Source organism: Panicum virgatum, chromosome 5K (assembly GCF_016808335.1).
Source record: "Panicum virgatum strain AP13 chromosome 5K, P.virgatum_v5, whole genome shotgun sequence".
Classification (NCBI taxonomy): Eukaryota; Viridiplantae; Streptophyta; class Magnoliopsida; order Poales; family Poaceae; genus Panicum; species Panicum virgatum.
This window is the reverse complement of record NC_053140.1, coordinates 9,250,825-9,269,817: the sequence shown is the minus strand read 5'-3', so window position 1 is coordinate 9,269,817 and position 18,993 is coordinate 9,250,825. Positions and strand designations below refer to the sequence as shown.

The 18,993-nt window shown below is 47.7% G+C and overlaps 2 protein-coding genes and 1 long non-coding RNA gene across 3 annotated transcripts; 2 read left to right on the top strand and 1 right to left on the bottom strand.

Annotated features, from left to right (window-relative positions):
- The first annotated feature begins 3,451 nt into the window (after positions 1–3,451).
- LOC120710492 lies at positions 3,452–6,047 on the top strand. The gene is made up of 3 exons (XR_005689908.1): positions 3,452–3,627; positions 4,883–5,068; positions 5,925–6,047. It is a non-coding gene; the product is annotated as an uncharacterized LOC120710492 (long non-coding RNA).
- A 2,036-nt stretch (positions 6,048–8,083) lies between these two features.
- On the top strand, positions 8,084–8,455 carry LOC120709663 (E3 ubiquitin-protein ligase SINA-like 2). The gene has a single exon (XM_039995336.1). The coding sequence runs from the start codon at positions 8,084–8,086 to the stop codon at positions 8,453–8,455; it is 372 nt and encodes a 123-aa protein (XP_039851270.1).
- A 760-nt stretch (positions 8,456–9,215) lies between these two features.
- Positions 9,216–12,870, bottom strand: LOC120706149 (beta-glucuronosyltransferase GlcAT14A-like). Its single transcript, XM_039990722.1, has 4 exons — positions 12,130–12,870; positions 10,452–10,527; positions 10,262–10,377; positions 9,216–10,181 (listed from the first exon to the last, which is right to left on the bottom strand). The coding sequence occupies exons 1-4, from the start codon at positions 12,629–12,631 to the stop codon at positions 9,667–9,669; spliced, it is 1,209 nt and encodes a 402-aa protein (XP_039846656.1). The 5' UTR covers positions 12,632–12,870; the 3' UTR covers positions 9,216–9,666.
- Positions 12,871–18,993: the final 6,123 nt, after the last annotated feature.

Below are 18,993 nucleotides of genomic sequence, written 5' to 3'. Positions count from 1 at the left end.
GATTGGAGGCTTGAAGGGGTGGTTGCAGCGGGGGCAGTGGAGCTGGGCCTTGTCGATCCTCGCCACGAGCTCCTCCCTGGCCGCGGCGGCTTCGATGTCCACTGGTCCGTTGGCTGCGCCGGTCGCCTCTGGTTCCGACGCATTTTGCCTCACTCCATCCATCGGTAACTCCAACCACGCCTTCTTGACGGTACTCTGCTGCTCGAGCTTCTCCATCGGCTGGGCTGCAGATCTGAGTCTACCTACAGATCTGCAGATCTAAAGCAGATTTGGGTGTGTTTGGTAGTCCAAAAGCTGTAATGGTGGCATGTGACTTCTGTAAAGTTGCAATATAAGTAACGTTATCGGGAAGTTTTTGGTTGAGCAGCCGTGGTTTTAGATAAAATTTCTTTCACTTACGAGTGGATCCCACACATCATAGAGACAAATAATCTTTTCCTCCTCTCTCACCTCATCTTCTTCTTCCTCTCTCTCATCAATCTTCTTTCTCTCTATCACTGAGGCGGTCACTGTCGCAAGCTGCCAACGCTGCCTGTGCTAGAGCTGGCCGCGCCGCGCACGCCGCACCCGCGCTTGGGTAGCTCGTCGACGTGTGGCTGTTGTAGGTGGCGGCGCCCTTGGGGAGCTCGTCGGCAATGCAGCGAAGCGAGAGGGCGCGTGGCGCCGGAGAGTGAGAGGAATACAACGATAAAAAGTAGGGAAAAGAAGCTTTTAAATGTATACTAAAGAATAGCTGACTTTGGACAATAGCAGATGTGGCTTTTGGATTCTTTGATTGATTTTTAATATTTGTAAAAAGAAAAAGCAGATTGGAAAGGTTTTGAAAACCTCTCCGAGTCTTCATGTACTCACCTCCCATAACAACGCGCTTATTAATTTGACTACCAGTAGAAGTTACTCCCACTAGCTCAAGAGTCAAGAGTATAGTTGAGAGTTAGGCCATGTGGTTGGGCCCACACATCAGTAGAAGAGACGTCCAAGTTGGAATGTACACTCAGTTTTTACCATCTACTTGTTTGCATGTTCAAAATGTTTAGGATTTAAAACAATCGTTTTATCTTTTCATTCTAGAAAAATACATATCTAAAAATATAAAAAATATTTTGTGTGATGTCATAATGCAAACAAATAATGTAGCTAAACAAGCAATTATTTGACTATAATTCAGGACCAGGAGCCCCATCAGATAATTTTAATGTATATTTTTCTCTGAATCTGTCCAAGACTTTTTTTTAAATTAAAGGCAGGAGCACTGCCATGTCATATAAGAAGAAGTTGCCTCATATTAAGGGAAACGAGGCCAAACCATACAATGCTCAGTTAATTATGGAAAACCGAGCGAAAACCCAACACGACGCCAAACCACCATACCCTAGGAAAGGAACCAACAAGAAACTACCAAAGCAAACGCCGTCATGCAACGCCGTTCCACGCCAAAACCGACGCAGCCCGGTGCAAGCTTGAGTAGAGACCCACAGCCCCTTCACCATAGCGCCGTCAACCTCGAGCCACGCGCCCATAGTCGTCGATCTCCCGGCCACCACTGCTAAGCAAAACCAAATCTTGACCCTCAAGACACCTCAAACACCTCATACTCATGGGGGCCTCGCCACATCCACCTCCTCACAACACAGAAGCATCCACCTTGAAGCGACGCACCACCGCGGGACACTGCTTCGCCAAGATTTGCTAAGCCGTCGTAGCTCAAAGATAACATTGCCGCCACCGGGATCACCACCGCACCACAAACGCCGACCCACAGCCAAACAGCAACCATGAGCCCTTAGCACATCCAACACAGCCACGAACGAATCACCACCACCCTCGGATCACTTCCACCCAAGGCCGCCTTCCCCCACCAATGGCGACGCACCGCCGCAAGCACAGACCCGGTCTCGAAGCGACGCCTTCAAGAAGGATGCGACGCCATAGACGCCGCCGACGCTCGTCCACAAGTGGACAGGGTTTTCACCCAGAAACCTCTCATGCAACAAGTGGAACGGCTCCGCCTGGCACCCCCAACGGGGAGAATGACGCTCGAGGGCGCTGTCACCATAGCTTTCGCCCGGAGCGCATCCCAGCCTGCAGCACAAAACGGCCCGCCCAACAGCAATGAACCGGCGGTCAAAACCTGCGACAGGCACCGCCGGAGGAGCGACCGGCATGCCCCGCAACACCACCATGGTGCCTCGGAGCACCACCAGGTCACCCTGGCCCCACCACCACGGTAGAGCCGAACCATTTACTGGAGACCCGCTGTACGCCGCGCCGCCGCCACAGCACGGCCGGAATGCGTAGATCGAGGTTCGGGGGCACCAAATCAGACCACCTGGGCGGCGGATCTGGCGCCCCCCAAGCCCCCGTCGTCCTCAGTGTCCCCGCCGCCGCGCCACCAACCGCCTTCGCCACCGCCCGTTGCCGCTGCCTGCACGCGCAGATCCGGGCCCCAAGCCCATCTCCGACGGGACCAGACGGCGCCGCCGCGCCACCAAATCCCGCCGCCGCCACTGTCGAAGGAGGCTGCCGCCGCACGCCAACCCCATCCACCTCCCGGGATCCTCGTCCGTGGCCCTGCCGTGTCGCCGCCGGGCCCCACCGCGACGCCGCCGCCATGGCTGCCAAGCGCCCTAGCCGCGCAAGTCACCCGCACCCCTCCCGGCGAAAGCCTCGCCGCCGCCTTCCTCGGGAGCGCGCACGAGGTTCCGGCGGCTCGTCTCCGGCGGCGGCGAGGTGGTGGAGGGAGGGGAGGGGGGGCGGGGGCGGGGCGACGCTAGGGTTTCGCCCTGGTCGCCCGCGCGGGGGGCGACCCAGGCAAAACGTTTCTCATGCTCAATCTGTCCAAGACTAACGCCGTCCATTTCCACCACCACTGTCTTCCTTCGTCAGCCGTCACACTCTGGTCGATTCTCTTGCTTACAAAAGACGGCAGTTTCCCTGTCGCTCTCCACTCAATACTTTCTCTGCCATCGGCGGCCGGTATTATCATTTCTCGCAGCTCTCCTCATCGCCTGGCTTGGCCTGACGAGTTGGCTCACAGTGGCCTCCATTTTGAATCCGCAGATTACAATTCGACGCGAATGATCCTCATTCCGAACTTGAAAGGAGATTTAGCCGGAGGAGTATATGCAGACTACACCGGGTTGATGTTTGCCTTGAGCGAGACCGTTTGCAAATTGCAAGACCAGTAGTTCCTGCCTGCAAACATTCGAAATTTGAATTAGCTCGTTATCGTATACACATTTTTTTGCGTTCTTTTTTTTTTTTGAAGCTTTTGCGTTCAATAAAGGCTTTTGAACTTGCAAATTCCAATCGGCACATGTAGTAGGAGGTGGGAGTGGGCCCCGCGAGGCTAGGCCCAAATCGCCTCAGATGGGCCGTCCGGATCACGCTAAAGCCCGGCCTATTAAGATCACGCCTTCCAGGCTCCACAGCCAGCCATGGCGGTTCCGTTTCCAGTTTCCAGCCGAGATATGATCGTTGATCTCATCCAAGTAGGTCACAGCGTCGAGCAGTAGAGCACGCATTCCATCGAAGGAAGAACAGGCCGGGCGGCACGGCGGCGGCGGCGCGCGGCGCTGATCTCAGGAGGCGAACCGGGGGATCGATCGTCCACATCCACCCGTTGAGGTGAGTCCTCTCGACGCCGCCGCAACCCGATCAAGTTGTTTGCGTGTTCCGATCCCCGTTACCGCGGCCTTGCGCGGCCAATCCGGGCGTATGGCCGGGTACTGCGGGTCGTGGAGGTTCCGGGGAATCCTCAGGCGGGGATCCATGAACTGCGGTTCAGAGAGGGAGGGGGAGATCCATGAGCCGCGTAGTTTTCTCATCTGCGTTTGTTTGTTTGGACTTCGGAGGGAAACACTACCTGTCGAACTCGAACTGAAGTTCGCAAGCACGCAGTTGGGATGCAGTTGGTGTCGTGTGTTATTCACGCGGATTCTTCAAAAATCGATGATGATTTACGCTCGGGTGATCTGTTTTTGAAGCAAACAGGACATTCAGCAGACACGATTCACCCTAATTCAGACCTTAGACGTACGAGCACTGGCGGAGCCTTTGGAGGCCAACCTGCGCCCGGCCCCCCTCCTCCCAAAAAAATTATGAGGTTTTGATTTAGTTTGCTAGTCCGCTTATTACAAGCAACTCACGGATCTAAGTTTATCCATGGATCTGCAGGACTATCCAGAGAGGACTACGTGCAATCATGTCTATTGCTTTTCTTGCATTTTGCATCGTTTGACTATGATTGCTGGATAATGCGTCGCGACGCTCTCTTTTTATTGTATTCGCTAGCTGTTGCTACCTCACCGGCTGTGGAGCTCGCCAGGCACTGTCGCCTGGACATAGAAAGAAGAGCACATGGCTCCTAAGGGGCTGCAACTAGTCCCTTTGTCAATTCTTTTCTAAAACTTAATCTTGCAAGTTCATAGATTCATAGTTTGTTGCTGATAATTTGATTTTTATGCTAATTGCTACCCTCAAAAGCTTAGGTAGCTAGATTTATATTATTTGATGCCTCACACATACTTATCTAATATCATCGCCAAGCTTTCTCTCCATTGCGTTCTAGTGCGCCATGACATATGGCATTTAAAACTTGCCTGCGGTGTGGCATGTCGGCCTTTGAATTTGAGCCTTCACAAATTGCCCCCCCCCCCCATATTATCTCACGCTCCGCCACTGCGTACGAGTATGCAATCCGATACGACACGCATACGTAACACTGATTGGCGCCCAGTACATCGCAGTTTCGATTAGGCTACTGAAACCTCTGATAGATCATATGCTCCGCCGCTATGTGCATTTTACAAACCGTAACAGTGATCTCTGGACAGATTAGTAGATTACTGAATCCTGATACACGGCAGTGCGCGGTGCGCAGATGGGTGACAAGAGGCCTTGGCCGCGGGTGTTAAGACAGCTTCCCGGCATGAAGAGGCCCAGGGGGGAAGATGAGACTCAAACCGTGACGAGCCAACACCGAGCGGAGAAAATCACTGTCGACGTGGACGCCGATCTGCTGCAGTGCTGTGTTTGTTCTGGTCCATTGACTGCGCCCCTTTTCCAGGTATGTGTGTGCGAAATCAATCTCTCATGATCAATGTTTTCAGTACTCGAAAATTTTAGTTTGTAGTTATTTTGCATGCGGTCTCTTGTTTGTTTCTTTAAGTTCACCTGTTGCAAAACATTCATGTCTTTTATTATCTAAAAAAGGAGAAAAGGCAATATGTTCATCCCTAACTTTTCAGTATCTTTGAGTCTCTTACCTGAATTTGGTAGTAATGTAGAGTGTACAAAATAAATGGGTTCACCACGTTTGTTTGTCGTATCCAATCCTATAGTGACTCTGTAATTTTGTTGATTTCTGGACTAATGAAATTCGGGCATAGCCCACAATGGAGAAAAAGGCTAATCTCATGGTGTTTATTAATGCCACAAATTCTTTACATCCGATCTGGTTAGACATTCTTACATAACAATTAGCCAATATTAGTAGGATTTCTAACACACTGTCATACTAGTATTAAGTCACATGGCATCTGCGGTGTCTACTCCTTGGTATGAATACTCTTTTTTTTTTTAATAAACTGCAGATACTCTGAACACCTTTTTGACTACCTTGTACCACTGATTCGGATTATACAATTGGCATTTTCATGAAAGGTTAGGAACATTTTGTTGCAAAAAGAAGCAGTTAAAAGGCATGCTTGGCATAACGGCATCAGAAACATTTCATTGCAAAAAGAAATGGTTACAAAGCATGCTTAGCATCAGAATCTCAAACAATCTAAATGAGTCTGTCACTGTAGAATCCAGCAAAGGGGGTAGTGGTAATTCTAATTCCCTGCAATGCCAACGTTGTTACTGTTCCAGTGACACCTCGTTTGGTTTGTTCCCCGATTCTATTTTTGGTTGGCATGCAGTGCACGAAAGGCCACATCTCATGTTCAGACTGCTGCACGGACGCGGCTATGGCCGACGAGTGCGAGTGCCTGATGTGCCGTGAGCAGGGTTCAACTTTTCGGTCGAATTTCGCCGAAATTTCGGTGTTTTTTTCGTTTTCACTAGTTACTGGGAAGAGAAATTTCGGTATTTTTCGGTATTTTTCGTTTTCAAATTTAAAAATTCAAAAATATTTATAAAAAATTCGAAAAAATATGATAAAAAACTAGGTGTTCTTCTGAGCAAATAGGACTAGAACACACTCAAATCTAAGATCATTTGCTAGGCTAAAATTAACATTTGAAACCGTAATTTGAATGACTCGTCATTTCATGTGCAAAAATTTGTTTTCTCACTTTGACTTCAACTAGACTTTGGTTTATCATGATGTTGGTGAGGTACCTATTCAATTTCATACGCACATAAACGCTTCTTCTTTATTTGTCAGGAATTTGCTTGTGGTTTGGACATGACTAGAGATGGCAACGGGTACACACCCATCGGGTATTGGCCACCCATACCCGTACCCGCTAGAACTAAGTTTTACCCGTCGGGTTACCCGTACCCGTACACGGGTAGGAAAATATTTCCATACCCGTACCCGGCGGGTAATTTATACCCAACGGGTAACCCATACCCAAAAAGCATACCCGAGAATTACATATAAATATCACATATTCATATGAAAAATAATTCATTTCAAACTAAAATTGGAGTGAGTGTGGAGTAGGATTTGAAGGAGAGTTCAACAATATATATACTAGGAGGGATTAATTGGATTTGGGCCAAATTCATGGGCCATATGGGCTAAAATGAGTTAGACAATTAAGATGGCTTATTTTTTTGTGCGGGTATTTCTTACCCGCGGGTAGGCGGGTATGGGTAGTATACATCCGTACCCGTACCCACCATACCCGATGGGTACAAGATTTTGCCCAATAATATACCCACGGGTAGAAAACTCATTCCATACCCATCTTCTTATACGGTAAAACCCGTCGGGTACTCGGGATTCGGGTACCCATTGCCATCTTGAGACATGACATGGGCAGGTGTGCAATACACACGCACGTTTACTCTTTAATTATGTCGCTTCTGCTAGCTATACGCAGAAACCATGAGAAGTTGTAGTAATGTAGAATTAACTCTGACGATGAATCCGTACGTATCATGCATGTGAATTGTTTTTTTCCTGTAATAATTATTTTAGGATGGCAAGTAGTAGGAGTAAAACAGATTGGAGTATTTGAGAACTTGAAAATTTTAACCAGCTATTAATATGTTTTTCATGACCGAACTCACACTTTAAAATAAAAATTTATCTGGAGATTTGACTGCTAGGCTTGTACTATATAGGTTGCTTGCCTTGTACGCACGAATAAAGTATCTTTGTCCTATCAAGAATGGTAAACTACCGAGACAGATTAGATTCGTTTTCTTATTTTACAATGTATGCGCAGTCAACAGAATAATTTCTAACATTGTTACACAAATTAAGCTTCCTTGTCAGATGATGAATATATATAACAATTGGTGTACTCTGTTGTATTTAAATGCAGAGAATATGCTACATGGACTTAGTATGGACTATGCCTTTGCCTCTGTTGTATCTTTGGATTGTAATAATTCTAATATACTTTGGATGTATTATGTTGTAATAATTTATAGGCATATCCGCAATAACAAGAATAATAAAAATCCAATTGAGGCTTAAGAGAGAAAATGGAAGTTGTCACACGAAATGAAAGACTTTTAATTGGTAGTTTTTGAAATAATTAAATAACTTTCAAACCATTACTCAAATGAAAAAGTTCGTAAAACAAAAGTTGTAGATCTCGAAAAACTGAACAAAGTTGGTATTCAAAAGTTTTTCATTTGACCTCGGGAACAGTAGGAAAAACACAAATTACATAATTTTCCGGTCGAAAATCACCGAATTTCGGTCGGAATCACCGAAATTTCGGTCGGAATTCATCGAAATTTCGTTTTTTGAATTTGAGGTCCCTTTCCGTTCGGAATTAGCGAATTTCGGTGAAATTTCGGCCGAAATTTCGTTTCCGGCAAACGGCGGGATTCGGAAAAAAAAAACGAAAAGGTAAATCCTGGCCGTGAGCCGGAGACAGCCACCCGCTGCCGCGCCATGGAGCGCGTCCTCGCCGGCGTGTCCGTGCCGTGCCCGTTCCGGGAGCACGAGTGCACCGAGATGATCCCCTACGCGAGCAAGGAAGCCCACGAGGGGTCGTGCAGCTACGCCCCTTGCCACTGTCCCATCCCCGGCTGCGCTGGCTACGCCGGCAAGTCCCTGATCGACCACGTCCAGGTGGACCAGCCTGACGTGCGCCGCACCCGCGTCAAGCAGGGCTGCCTCACGCCGCTGAGGATGCGCTCGTCCGAGCAGGCCCGCGTGGTGTGGCTCGACAGCAACTGCGCGGAGCTCCTGCTCGTCGCCGGCAGGGACGTGCCGGGGGGCCGGTCGCTGTCCATCTTGGAGCTCATTGACGAGCTATTTTGAGGTTGAGGATGAGCTCAAGTACAGGATCGAGGTGGTCGGCAAGGACGGCGTGCTCTCACTGTCCGGTCCGACCAAGGTCGTCGAGCGGTTGGACAGGCCGTACCAAGCCAGCGCTTTCCTGTTCGTCCCGGACGCCATCTGGGACTCCCATCCGGAGGACATCCCCGTGTTCATCCACCTGAAATGAAGTCCCCAGGGGTTTACCGTAGTTTTCGCAAGAAATTAGAATATATTCCTTCAAATTCCGCATCCAATCTTTTGCAGTCCAGAAAGACTTGAAACGGTGCTCCATAAGAGGTTAAACTGCCAGCCATGTGCTATTTCGATCTCTGCTTTTAATATGTAAACAGTGTCCTCAGTACTGGAAACTCCATCAGGAGGTCCGTTTGCTACGTGTCAACTATTAGCAAGCTTTTGCACAATCTGTGATAATCATGCATTGATTGCTGCATGAACAGCTACTGGCAATCCATCTATTTTAAGTCATGTATTTTAGCTTGTTTGACTAGAAACAGTCTTAGACTACTACACTGCAGTTGGACTCTGGTGAAGGTCACAATTCACCCCAAATAGGGCAGTTCCTAAAGGGGCACGGATGCTATATTCCCATTGCTCACATCCAGTTCATTAGCTCGCTACAGCCCTGCAAAAGGACTGGCGCTGCATCACTGCAAGAGACCAGAGTTGTTAGTATTTATACAGAGGTGAGATGAAAGAACAGAACACCAGGAGGAAGCATCAGATGACGAGAATAACTGCATGTCAAGAAAAAAAATCTGTAAGCATTGTATTAACCACACGTCCACAACAGCAACAACCATGACCAACCAACAAGATTCCTCCGTTCTTTGTTTTCTCAATTTGGATGGAATCCCCAAGAATTCCATCAGTTCTATAAACAAAGGCACAAGTCATTCAACTGATCGCTACTAATTACACTGCCTATTAGCTTCATGTTCCCACTGTAAGCTCTCTTGGCTTCCCACAATGCTTGTATTATGCACTAATCCCTTGAAGCCATGACAGTAACCAAAAAATCTGGAAAGAATAAACCCATCCCTCACCTTGGCCGTGTGCTCATACCCCAGGTGCAAAAATGCCTGCACCCGAAGCCATGAAATTCTTGAGACATGGAGAGCTCCCTCTATGCAAAATGAGACAAGCTCAACCTTCAACTATGGGAACTGAAGCCTCATGCTTGGATCCTACTGCTATTGCTTGCAGGAGTTGTTGCTTGACTTTGATTCTTCAAAAATCTGGTTTATATATTTGCGGAACTTCTCAGCCTGAGGGCCAGGTCTTACAATGTTGACATTGCTCCACTGGGAACAAGGATCACTAAACCACCTCTTTCTGCCTGTGCACCAGGCACCAGGAACAGGTCTGTGATACCAACGTCGAAGTATTTTATCATCAATCTTGTCCAACAGGGGTTCATTCTCCTTAAACTTCCGGGCAAAAGGAACTCCACTCCCCACTAGCTCATCATAATGTGTAACATTTAGGAAATGGGGTTCCATCTGAGGAGGATCATCCCACACCATATACCGCAAGTCGTCGTTCACTGTGAAATTGCGGAAGTCCGAGTTGCATGCAACTGAGTGGAAATACCCCTCCAGAGGTAGCATCACGTTTGTGAAGTACATGAGGAGTGTTCTAGGGAGATTATCCCAACCAAAAACACAATACTCAATGAAGCGTCTGTTTAAAATGACCCATGGAGAACCTAAAAGAAAGCGAATGCATGTGTTAGGAAACCATTTCATCAATCTGAGTGAAAAATAAAGTGCAAGTTGAGAGAAATGCCTGTGAAAAATTTGAAACCATCTGGAGTATCCCGTTTCTCTGTGGCTTGGAAGAACTGATTCCTCCCTGCCAAATATATTCCGGCATCTACTATAATTGGTTGCACTCTCTGAGACCTGCAAAAGAATTTATTCGTGAAACTAGGAGTCAACTGTGCCATTCAGTATTGCTATGTTCAGATAGGACATACTCTTTCCATCCAATGTCACTGGTGTGATCAATAAAGTTGAGATGCCTTGGAACAGAGGAAAAAACATGAATCAAGTCTGCAGCAAGGGACAAAAGAGAAAAATCATGAGCACAAAAGTCAAGAACCCCAGAGAGCTGTCAGTTGGAATACACGAGAAACAAGTAAAATCAGAACATGCTGAAAGACTTCATCACTTCAATAAGAAACTGTGTGACCTAGATATTAAATAGTTGAAGCAGCACATAACACAAATATAAAATTACAAGATTTACCATGTAAAACATAAAAAGGTTATGAAGTACAGGTAGGTAGGAGGAAATGGGGAATAAAGGACCATGTAAATTGGAGTGTCAGATTGGGTATGCAGAGTTGATAATTCAGTTATGTACTTGGTAAAAGCTATCTCAATTGTTAACTACAAAATGAAGGGTTAATTGGTTGGTGTGTTAAGTCTAAAATGCTGTGCTCAATGTGTTTAAATGTTATGTCTTTGTGCCCAAAGATCACCGGACCCCCAAACTCAGTCAAAGTGTACATTATGGCTGATAATAAATGTATGCAATTTGACATGCCAAGCTTAATGCTACACAAGCTCAAGGCAAGTATGACTATATGTAGAGCAAGAAATGGCAAATGATCTTTGTAGATTTCTTCCATCTTTTCTTATGTATTTCAGTGTCTCTCTTATGATGGAGTGCATCAAGAAAATCAGGAGTACGGTTCACTTGGAATCTAGAGCAGTAACCACTGCTAGCTACAATCTATGCAACACAAAAGAAAAGGATTTAGATTGCCCTTAAAAAGAGTTAAAGAAAAAGGTCGCCAAGAGGAGAACTAACTGCAAGTCTCCAATCGAACTTTAGCTAACCGACCACACGAATAAGCTTAGGACTCCCTGATGCTAGTTAAGCAGCGTCCTTTGGCAGTGTGTAGCATTAAAATAGACATGTACACCCATAGTTTACATAAATTGAACGGACATATGTGTACAGACGCACACAGCAAGATGACAGAAACAAAGCCACAGCAAGAGTTGCATAGCTCATTGCTGACAAACCCTTATTGAGGAATTTCAGTATAAGGATGGGGAGCAGAAACTAGTCACAGAGTGGTTGAGCTGGTAGGAACATAGAAAATGAAGAAAACAGCATGCCAATCTAGTAGCTGTACCATATTTCCACCTAAGGCAGCTACCATAACACAGTCCAACAGGATTCGAAACAAGCAAGTTCTTCCAGAATCACCTAACCGAAGCAGCAGCACCATACGGCTTTCAAATCCTTGTGGGGTACTGGTGCCTCCGTCCTTCGAGGCATAATGATGCATTGAATTATGCAACTTGACAGATAACATTAAACGCCATTTTAAACGAAGTCAGCAACATTTTAAACGAAGAACACAAGTCTGATTTCCCTAGCTACAGCGACCCCTCAACCGAACAGTGGCGGCTGATCCCCTTGCAGTTTCCTGATCTGTTCGTACAGAGTGCTCTGCCACCAATTCAAGAATAGGAAGGCTCCCCAAACTTAATTTTGAGCAAGCGGACTTTCCTTATATTGTATAAGGACCCAGTAAAGAGCCCAGATTTGTCTTAGATCCGGACAAGACCGTGCGGCAAAAACGCCCATTGCTGAAACAGATCAAGCTAGCAGATGGAAGCCGAGCATTTGAATCTTACCGTCTTGCGTGAGAAGGGGGTAGTCCGCGGCGTTGAGCGTGACGAACCAGTCCCACTCCGCATCCAGCCGGAGCATGGCGGCGGCGGCGCGGAGCGTGCCGGCGAGGCCGGAGGACCCCATGGGGGTGCCAGCGGTAGGCCTGCCGACGACGTCGACGTTCCCGAAGGCGCGCACGGCGGGGGCGGCGCGCACGGCGGCGGCGGCGAGCTCGGCGCGCTCGGAGGGCGGCGCGTCGGCGGAGAGGTGGAGCAGGTAGCGGTTCCTGGGGTGATAGACCGCGAGGAGCAGCCGCAGGAGCTTCCTGCCATCCCCGCGGCCGCCGGCCAGCAGGTAGGCGAAGGAGGGCGGCGCGGCGGCGCCCCGGCGCACGTAGGAGGGCGGCGGGAGGCGCGCGAAGAGCGAGGAGGAGGCGGAGAAGCCCGAGAGCGCGGAGAGGAAGAGCAGGAGCGAGACGAAGGAGACGGACACGAGCGGGAGCAGCCACTTGTCGGCGGCGCCCATGGCGGCGGCGGGCAGGATGTGCCGGCCGCCCGGCGCGCCGAAAGCCGCGGTGGCGGGCGGCACTAGCCCCGCGCGTCACCGCCGCATTCGGGGCTAGGGATCCGGCGCGGCGGGGCGGGGGATTAGGGTTTGGCGAGATCGCATCGGGGGGGGGGGGGGGGGGGTGGCGAGATCGGTGTGCCGCCGCGCGGCCGCTCTTGTATTTCTTCTCGCTCTCGGGTGCGTGCGTTTCTCTCCCTCTCTTGCTTGCCCAGGAGCCGGAGGAAGGGGAGGGCCGCGACGCGAGCGTGAGGCGCCTGTCGCTTTGTACAACCGCAACGCGACGGACCGCCGCGCGGCCCGGCGCTGCCGCCCGCGCGTCGCTGGCGGCCGGGGTCCACGAGGGCGGGGCCCGCACGGTCAGTGGGAGTCACGAGGGCGACGTAGGCGAGGCCCGCGTGGGGGGTGGGGGCAGGGCGCGGGTCCCGCTGGTCAGAGTGGCAGTGTGCACGGAGTCAGCTGCCGGATGCGGCGCTCGCTTCGCCAGTTCGCCCTCACGGCTCTTTGCACCCGCCCGCGCCCAGTGACGCGACGCTGACGCGTGGGCTAGGGGAGCGCGGTAACAGTCGGCCGCGGGGGTAGCTGGTGGGGAAGAGTGGGATGGAGGGAGGGAAAGGATTTTCCTCGCTGGCCGGCCGCGGACGGGAGTCCACCTGGTGGGCCCCGGATGGCAGAGTCCGGGCCCACGCAGGCGAGGCGCGCCGCTGACGCTTCTAGATAGCGGCGGCGTCACCTTCCCCGCCAGCTTGGGTTTTTTAATTTCGTTAAATCTCCTGCGCCTGGGCCAAGCGCTTAGCGAATCGTGGTTGTGATGAAGAAGCTTCCGTCTGAGCACCTTGCTTGAGCTGCACACTAATTTGCTTCCTTTTGGGCGCGTTTAGTCCCAAAAATTTCACCTCGAAATTTGTGACTTTTCCTTTGGACACATGCATGGAGCACTAAATATAATTAAATAACAAAATTAATTACACAGTTTGGATGTACACGACGAGACGAATCTTTTGAGCCTAATTAATGCATGATTAGCCATAAGTGCTACAGTAACCCACACGTATTAATGATGCGGTCAAATACCTCAAAAGATTCGTCTCGCGGTTTCCAAATGAGTTCTGAAATTAGTTTTTTAATTAGTGTCCGAAAAACCCTCCCGACATCTGGTCAAACCGTTGACTTGACACCCAAAATTTTTTTGGTTGGAAACTAAACGGCCCCTGGCGAATCGTGGTTGTAATGAAGAAGCTTCCGTCTGAGCACCTTGGTTGAGCTGCACACTAAAGCCATAAGACCCTGTAAACGCAAAAAAAAGTCACATCGAATATTTAGACACATGTATGAAGTACTAAATGAAGTCTATTTATAAAACTTTTTGCATGGATGGGCTGTAAATCGCGAGACGAATCTAATGAGCCTACTTAATCCATGATTTGCAACAGTGATGCTATAGTGACCATTAGCTAATTATTAATTAATCATAGATTAATTAGCATCATTAGATTCGTCTCGCGATTTACAATCCATCTGTACAAAAAGTTTTGTAAATAGATTTCACTTAGTACTTTAAATTAGTAAGATTCCATCGCAAAAATATTTTGCGTTTCATCTAAACAAGGCCTAATTTACTTCCTTTTCTTGGCTGTTTAGACAGCAGGAGAAGCTACCGGCAGAAGACTTCGTACGGTATCTAACTAAAAGCCAGGCGACCCGGAAGGAAGTCAGCTCAGAATCCGGATCCAACGTTACAGGCTCAACGATGCTGCTACTAGTACTTTAGAAATATGAATCCTGCAGACGAAAAAGGTGGTGTGAGATTAAAACGGACTTTAAATTGGAGCTAGGTACACTTAAATTGGGATACGAAAATCAGTAGTACATGTTCTTAAAATGTACTACAGACTGACAGACATGTTGCAACAAGCCAACAAAAGGCAGGCCTGGTCGATGATGTATCGCGACGTGGCTCAGATGTCACCAATCACTATTATCCTCACCCAATCGACTTAAAATGTCCAGCATCTCTTCACGTATTCGCTCAGTCCATGAAACGGAAGAAAAACATTGGGAGAGTCCACGAACGGAAAATAGTTTGCTACGAATTGAGCTGTGTGTGATAGCTCAGTCACGAGTACTGCCCCGACGCCCCCCACCCTGCGTGGCTGCGTGACGCCAACGACGCCAGGTCTGCTCGCCCCTGTGAGTCGTCGCCAGGAACCTCCGTCACCGACCAGAACACCGCCCACATCTTCCGGCTTCGTTTCTCGTCACCACGATGCATCGCCGCCAAAGATAAGCGGTAAAACGGATTCACCTCGATCTCCTCTTATTTTCCCCCACTTTTCCCTCTCTCTCCCATGGGCTTAGTCGCTGCAATTTTGCCAGCAGCAAGCTCTGTACGGCAGCCATGGAGAGATGGAGCTTTAGCAATAGCCCCTGGAGAACAATGTAATTTCTGCTGTTTTTCATGTGTCTTGCCAAATCTGCAGAAAACACCCTAGATCTATTAGTTCTTTTCAACCTAGCCCCACCCGTGACGTTTTTCGGATCTACCCCTAACCTTTTCTGAAATTGCGAGCTCAGTTTTCTGGGTCTAGTAAAAATCAGCAGCTAGTCCTCGCTGTCTACGGTGAATCGCGACTAGATACCTACGATCTAGTTTCATCCATAGTTTTCACGTTTTAGATCCGTTTCGACCCGTTCTTGTTGCGCTAGTCTTGTTTTAGCGTAAGCCATCGTCAAGCGACGTTGTTGTGCCATAGTTCATCTTTTAAAATTAAATATAGATTTAATTTGATTAATATTCTCTCACCTAGTTTTGCTAAGTAAAAGCTAATTAGATGTTTACTCCGGTTTTCATAATTAATGTTAATTTGTTTAATATCAACTCAAATGTGTTTTCAAATTAATTTGTTAGTTCCACTCGAATCATATAAAGTTGTGCATTTAGATGTTTTCATATGTTTCTTTCTAATTAATTGTTTAATTAGTGTAATTTGTACATAGATAATTGAATAAAATTGGACTAAGTTCTACTTCGCTTTTGTAAATAAGTATAATATGAGCTGATCATAATTGGCATATTTCCTTAAAATATCCTTTTCACATGTTTTCTAATTAAAATAAATGAAGCTTATGTTTCTTTTGTTCCATTTATAATCATGTAAATCTTCTGATAGATGTTTCTTTTCAACCCTATCTTCGTTTTCCGTGTTTCTTGCGCTCTCGTAACCGTAGCAGCGAGCCCTATCCTTTAGTATGCTCTTTTAAAGCTTTTCTTTGGTTTTGGTGTTTTGTTCTTAGTTGTACTTCTTGTTTGCTTGTATGGTTGTCCGATGATTGCTTTGAGTAGAAGGATCGCCGTTCGAGGATTGAAGATCAAGTTTTTCAAGTGAACAATAGCTGAAGAGCAGTAAGAGTAGCTTTTCATTGGAGAAAGGCAAATGACCCTAACCATCCTTCTATCTATGCTTATTTATGAGAATACTTGATTTAATTGGAACATGGAGAACTACCTAAGAAAACCGTACAACCACAATACCATATGGCTCTGGTCTTGGCTAAGTAATTAAATGATCTATATGTCATGCCTGGGGGCGTTTGATTGGTGGATTTTGGGTTATCGAGCTTTGAGGAGCGTGTGAAGAAGTTTCGTCTTCTGAGGTACCGCAGAAAGTAAGGGACCACTGCATACATATAGTGATTCTTTGGAAAAGCCTCGTAGCGTCCCTATGCAGTCACACCTAAGGAAGTGTGATATGGTGCTTGGCCCACACTTGCATGGTTGGGTTTAAAGTTCTTTAAACTTTTACACAAATTGTGGTGAAAGTGTACAACCTCTGCAGAGTGTAAAACTGATATATCAGCCGTGCTAACGGTTACGAGCGGCTTGGACCCTCACATGATTAATTTAACTTAAAGATGGAATTAAATTATTTTTTGGTTATTTCTTGTGGCCTTGCTGAGTACCATCCATAAGTGTACTCACCCTTACTTATTGCTGCTCAGAAGAGAAAGTTGCTATGAAGTCTCCTGAAGATGTTGCTCAGTTCTAGGCGTACGCAACCCCCAATCGATTGCCTGTGAAGTTTGGAGTCTTCGTTTCCAGGATAAGCTGTATAACTCTGATAGTCTTTTAATTGTTCTTTATTTTCTCTTTTTCGTGATACTGTTACTGATTATTCACTTATAATGTCTCTATATATATAAAACTTGATCCTGGCATACATATAGATATGTAGATATGCATTCGGTTTTGTTCTTAAAACTGGGTGTGACATCGGCTGCGCCCCCGGGAGCCCATTTCGGTGTTTGGGTCCATTATCCCCTCCCTCGGCTTGGCCTCCGAGAGCCAGATCCGCCTCCTCCTGGCTCCACTCGTACGCCATTTTCCTTCGTAGCTCGGGGGCTCGGCTCCGCGCGACGCTGGGTGGGCGATTTTGGGGCGATTCCCGCCGGCGGTGGGTGGCTTTGGCGGGCTCGCGCGGGACAGCGGAAACTTCCTTTCGCTATTCTCCGCCGCGAAATCCGTTGCCTATAAAGCCGACCGCCATCGCCCCCTCTCTTCTTCGCCGCTCGCTCTCCATTTGTGCTAACCCGTGAGACACCAGCTAGGGTTCCGTAGTGGTGTGCGGCGAGCTCGGTCTCCGTTCCCCCGCTGCGGATCTGCTCCGTCTCGCCGACATGCCTCACTTCCTCACTGGGACTCCGGGCGGTGCGGTTCTTCTTCCTCGGTGCCGGCGTTGACCTAGGGTTTGCTTCCGACCCGATTTGCTTCCTCTTCCCACTGGTCTTCTGTGCTTGCTGTGCCTCTTCCGAGCTCCCCAAGGTGAAATCGGTCCCCAAATCCCCATCCTTATTATGGATTTCTGACGTGTGTTGGATGATTTTGTTTCGATGCGGTGCTTTTACTCTTGTTTTGATGCGGTGCTTTTACTCGTTTAACTGTGGTCGATGATGTTGTCCTATGCACTGGGAGGCTTGTTCAATCAAGCAGCCGTGCACAAATGTTTTGAAGCATGCAGTTCCTTGTTGATGCTAGTCAGGGCTATCTTTACTTAGATATTCTTTGAATTACTATGCATGTAGATGGATGTTTCTGATACCCGTGATATGATGGTGAGGCAAGCTACTGGCATGATAGTGTCCATGGTGTCAGTGTTGTCTCTACTCTGAAGAGATTGGGCAGAACTTGGTATTGTAAGACTATTTGAAGCCTCTGTTAGCTACATGAACAACTTATTGCAATGTTTTTTTGTTGTCACTTTGATTTTGTTTCATTGCTGTTAATATCTTGGTGGATCATGAGGAATTGGAACTGGCCTATGATGCAAACATCTATACTATAAGATTCACAGTCACAATTCACAGGTTCACAGTCACAATTCACAATTCACGGAGAGGTTCACAGTCACAATTCACAGTCACTTATTCACGGTCACAATACCAATACCAAGTTTTCACAGTCATAATGTCACAATTCACAGTCACAGTCACAATTCACTCACAGTCACAAATTCACAATTCATAGTCTCATACCAAGTGTTCACAGTCACAATTCACAGTCACAGTCACAATTCACGGTCACAATATCAAGTCACAGTCACAATTCATGGTCACAGTTCACAGTCACAGTTATTGTGATACATAAGGTGGCTGCTTTTTTTATCTGTTAGCTGCTTCTTTTATGACTGTCATCAAGCTATTGTGATACACTCAGTTGCAACACGAAGCTGTTGCTTGAGATGATGGCACTGAATGATGTCTACAGGAGTTCCATGACAGCCATGAGTTCTGATTTGCTTCTTCTTGGATCTTTGTTAGCAACCACCAATGAAAGCAACTATGCAGTGAGTCCACCCAATCACAAAAAGCTGAGGCCTCATTTTATTATCATCTGTGTTAGAGTCAAATGTGTGACATTATTATGTTCATATGAACTTGTGAAATTGTAATTGTGATGATGAATTCATATATGAAAATGTGTATGTGAAAGAAGTTGTTTTGATCATGTGTATGTGCTCTTCTGTGAGAGCTGGCAGTTGGGCGGCCTGGCCTGGTGCCAAACACCAGCCCGTATGAGCGGTTGATGGCAGTTGGGCTGCCAGCCCGACTCCCTAGTGGTGCCCAAACACCAGCTCATCGCGGCCAGGCTGGGCTGGGCCAGGCAACCAAACAAGGAGAGAGGTGGCCCGTTTTAACCTGCCTCTGGCTGGCCACCGCCTGGACGCTGGGCCGGGCTGGCCAGGGCCACCTTTCTAAACACGCCCCAGTTCCTGCTATGTATGCTTCAGCGTCACCGGCACCAGCTAAATCGGTAAATCGCTTGTTCT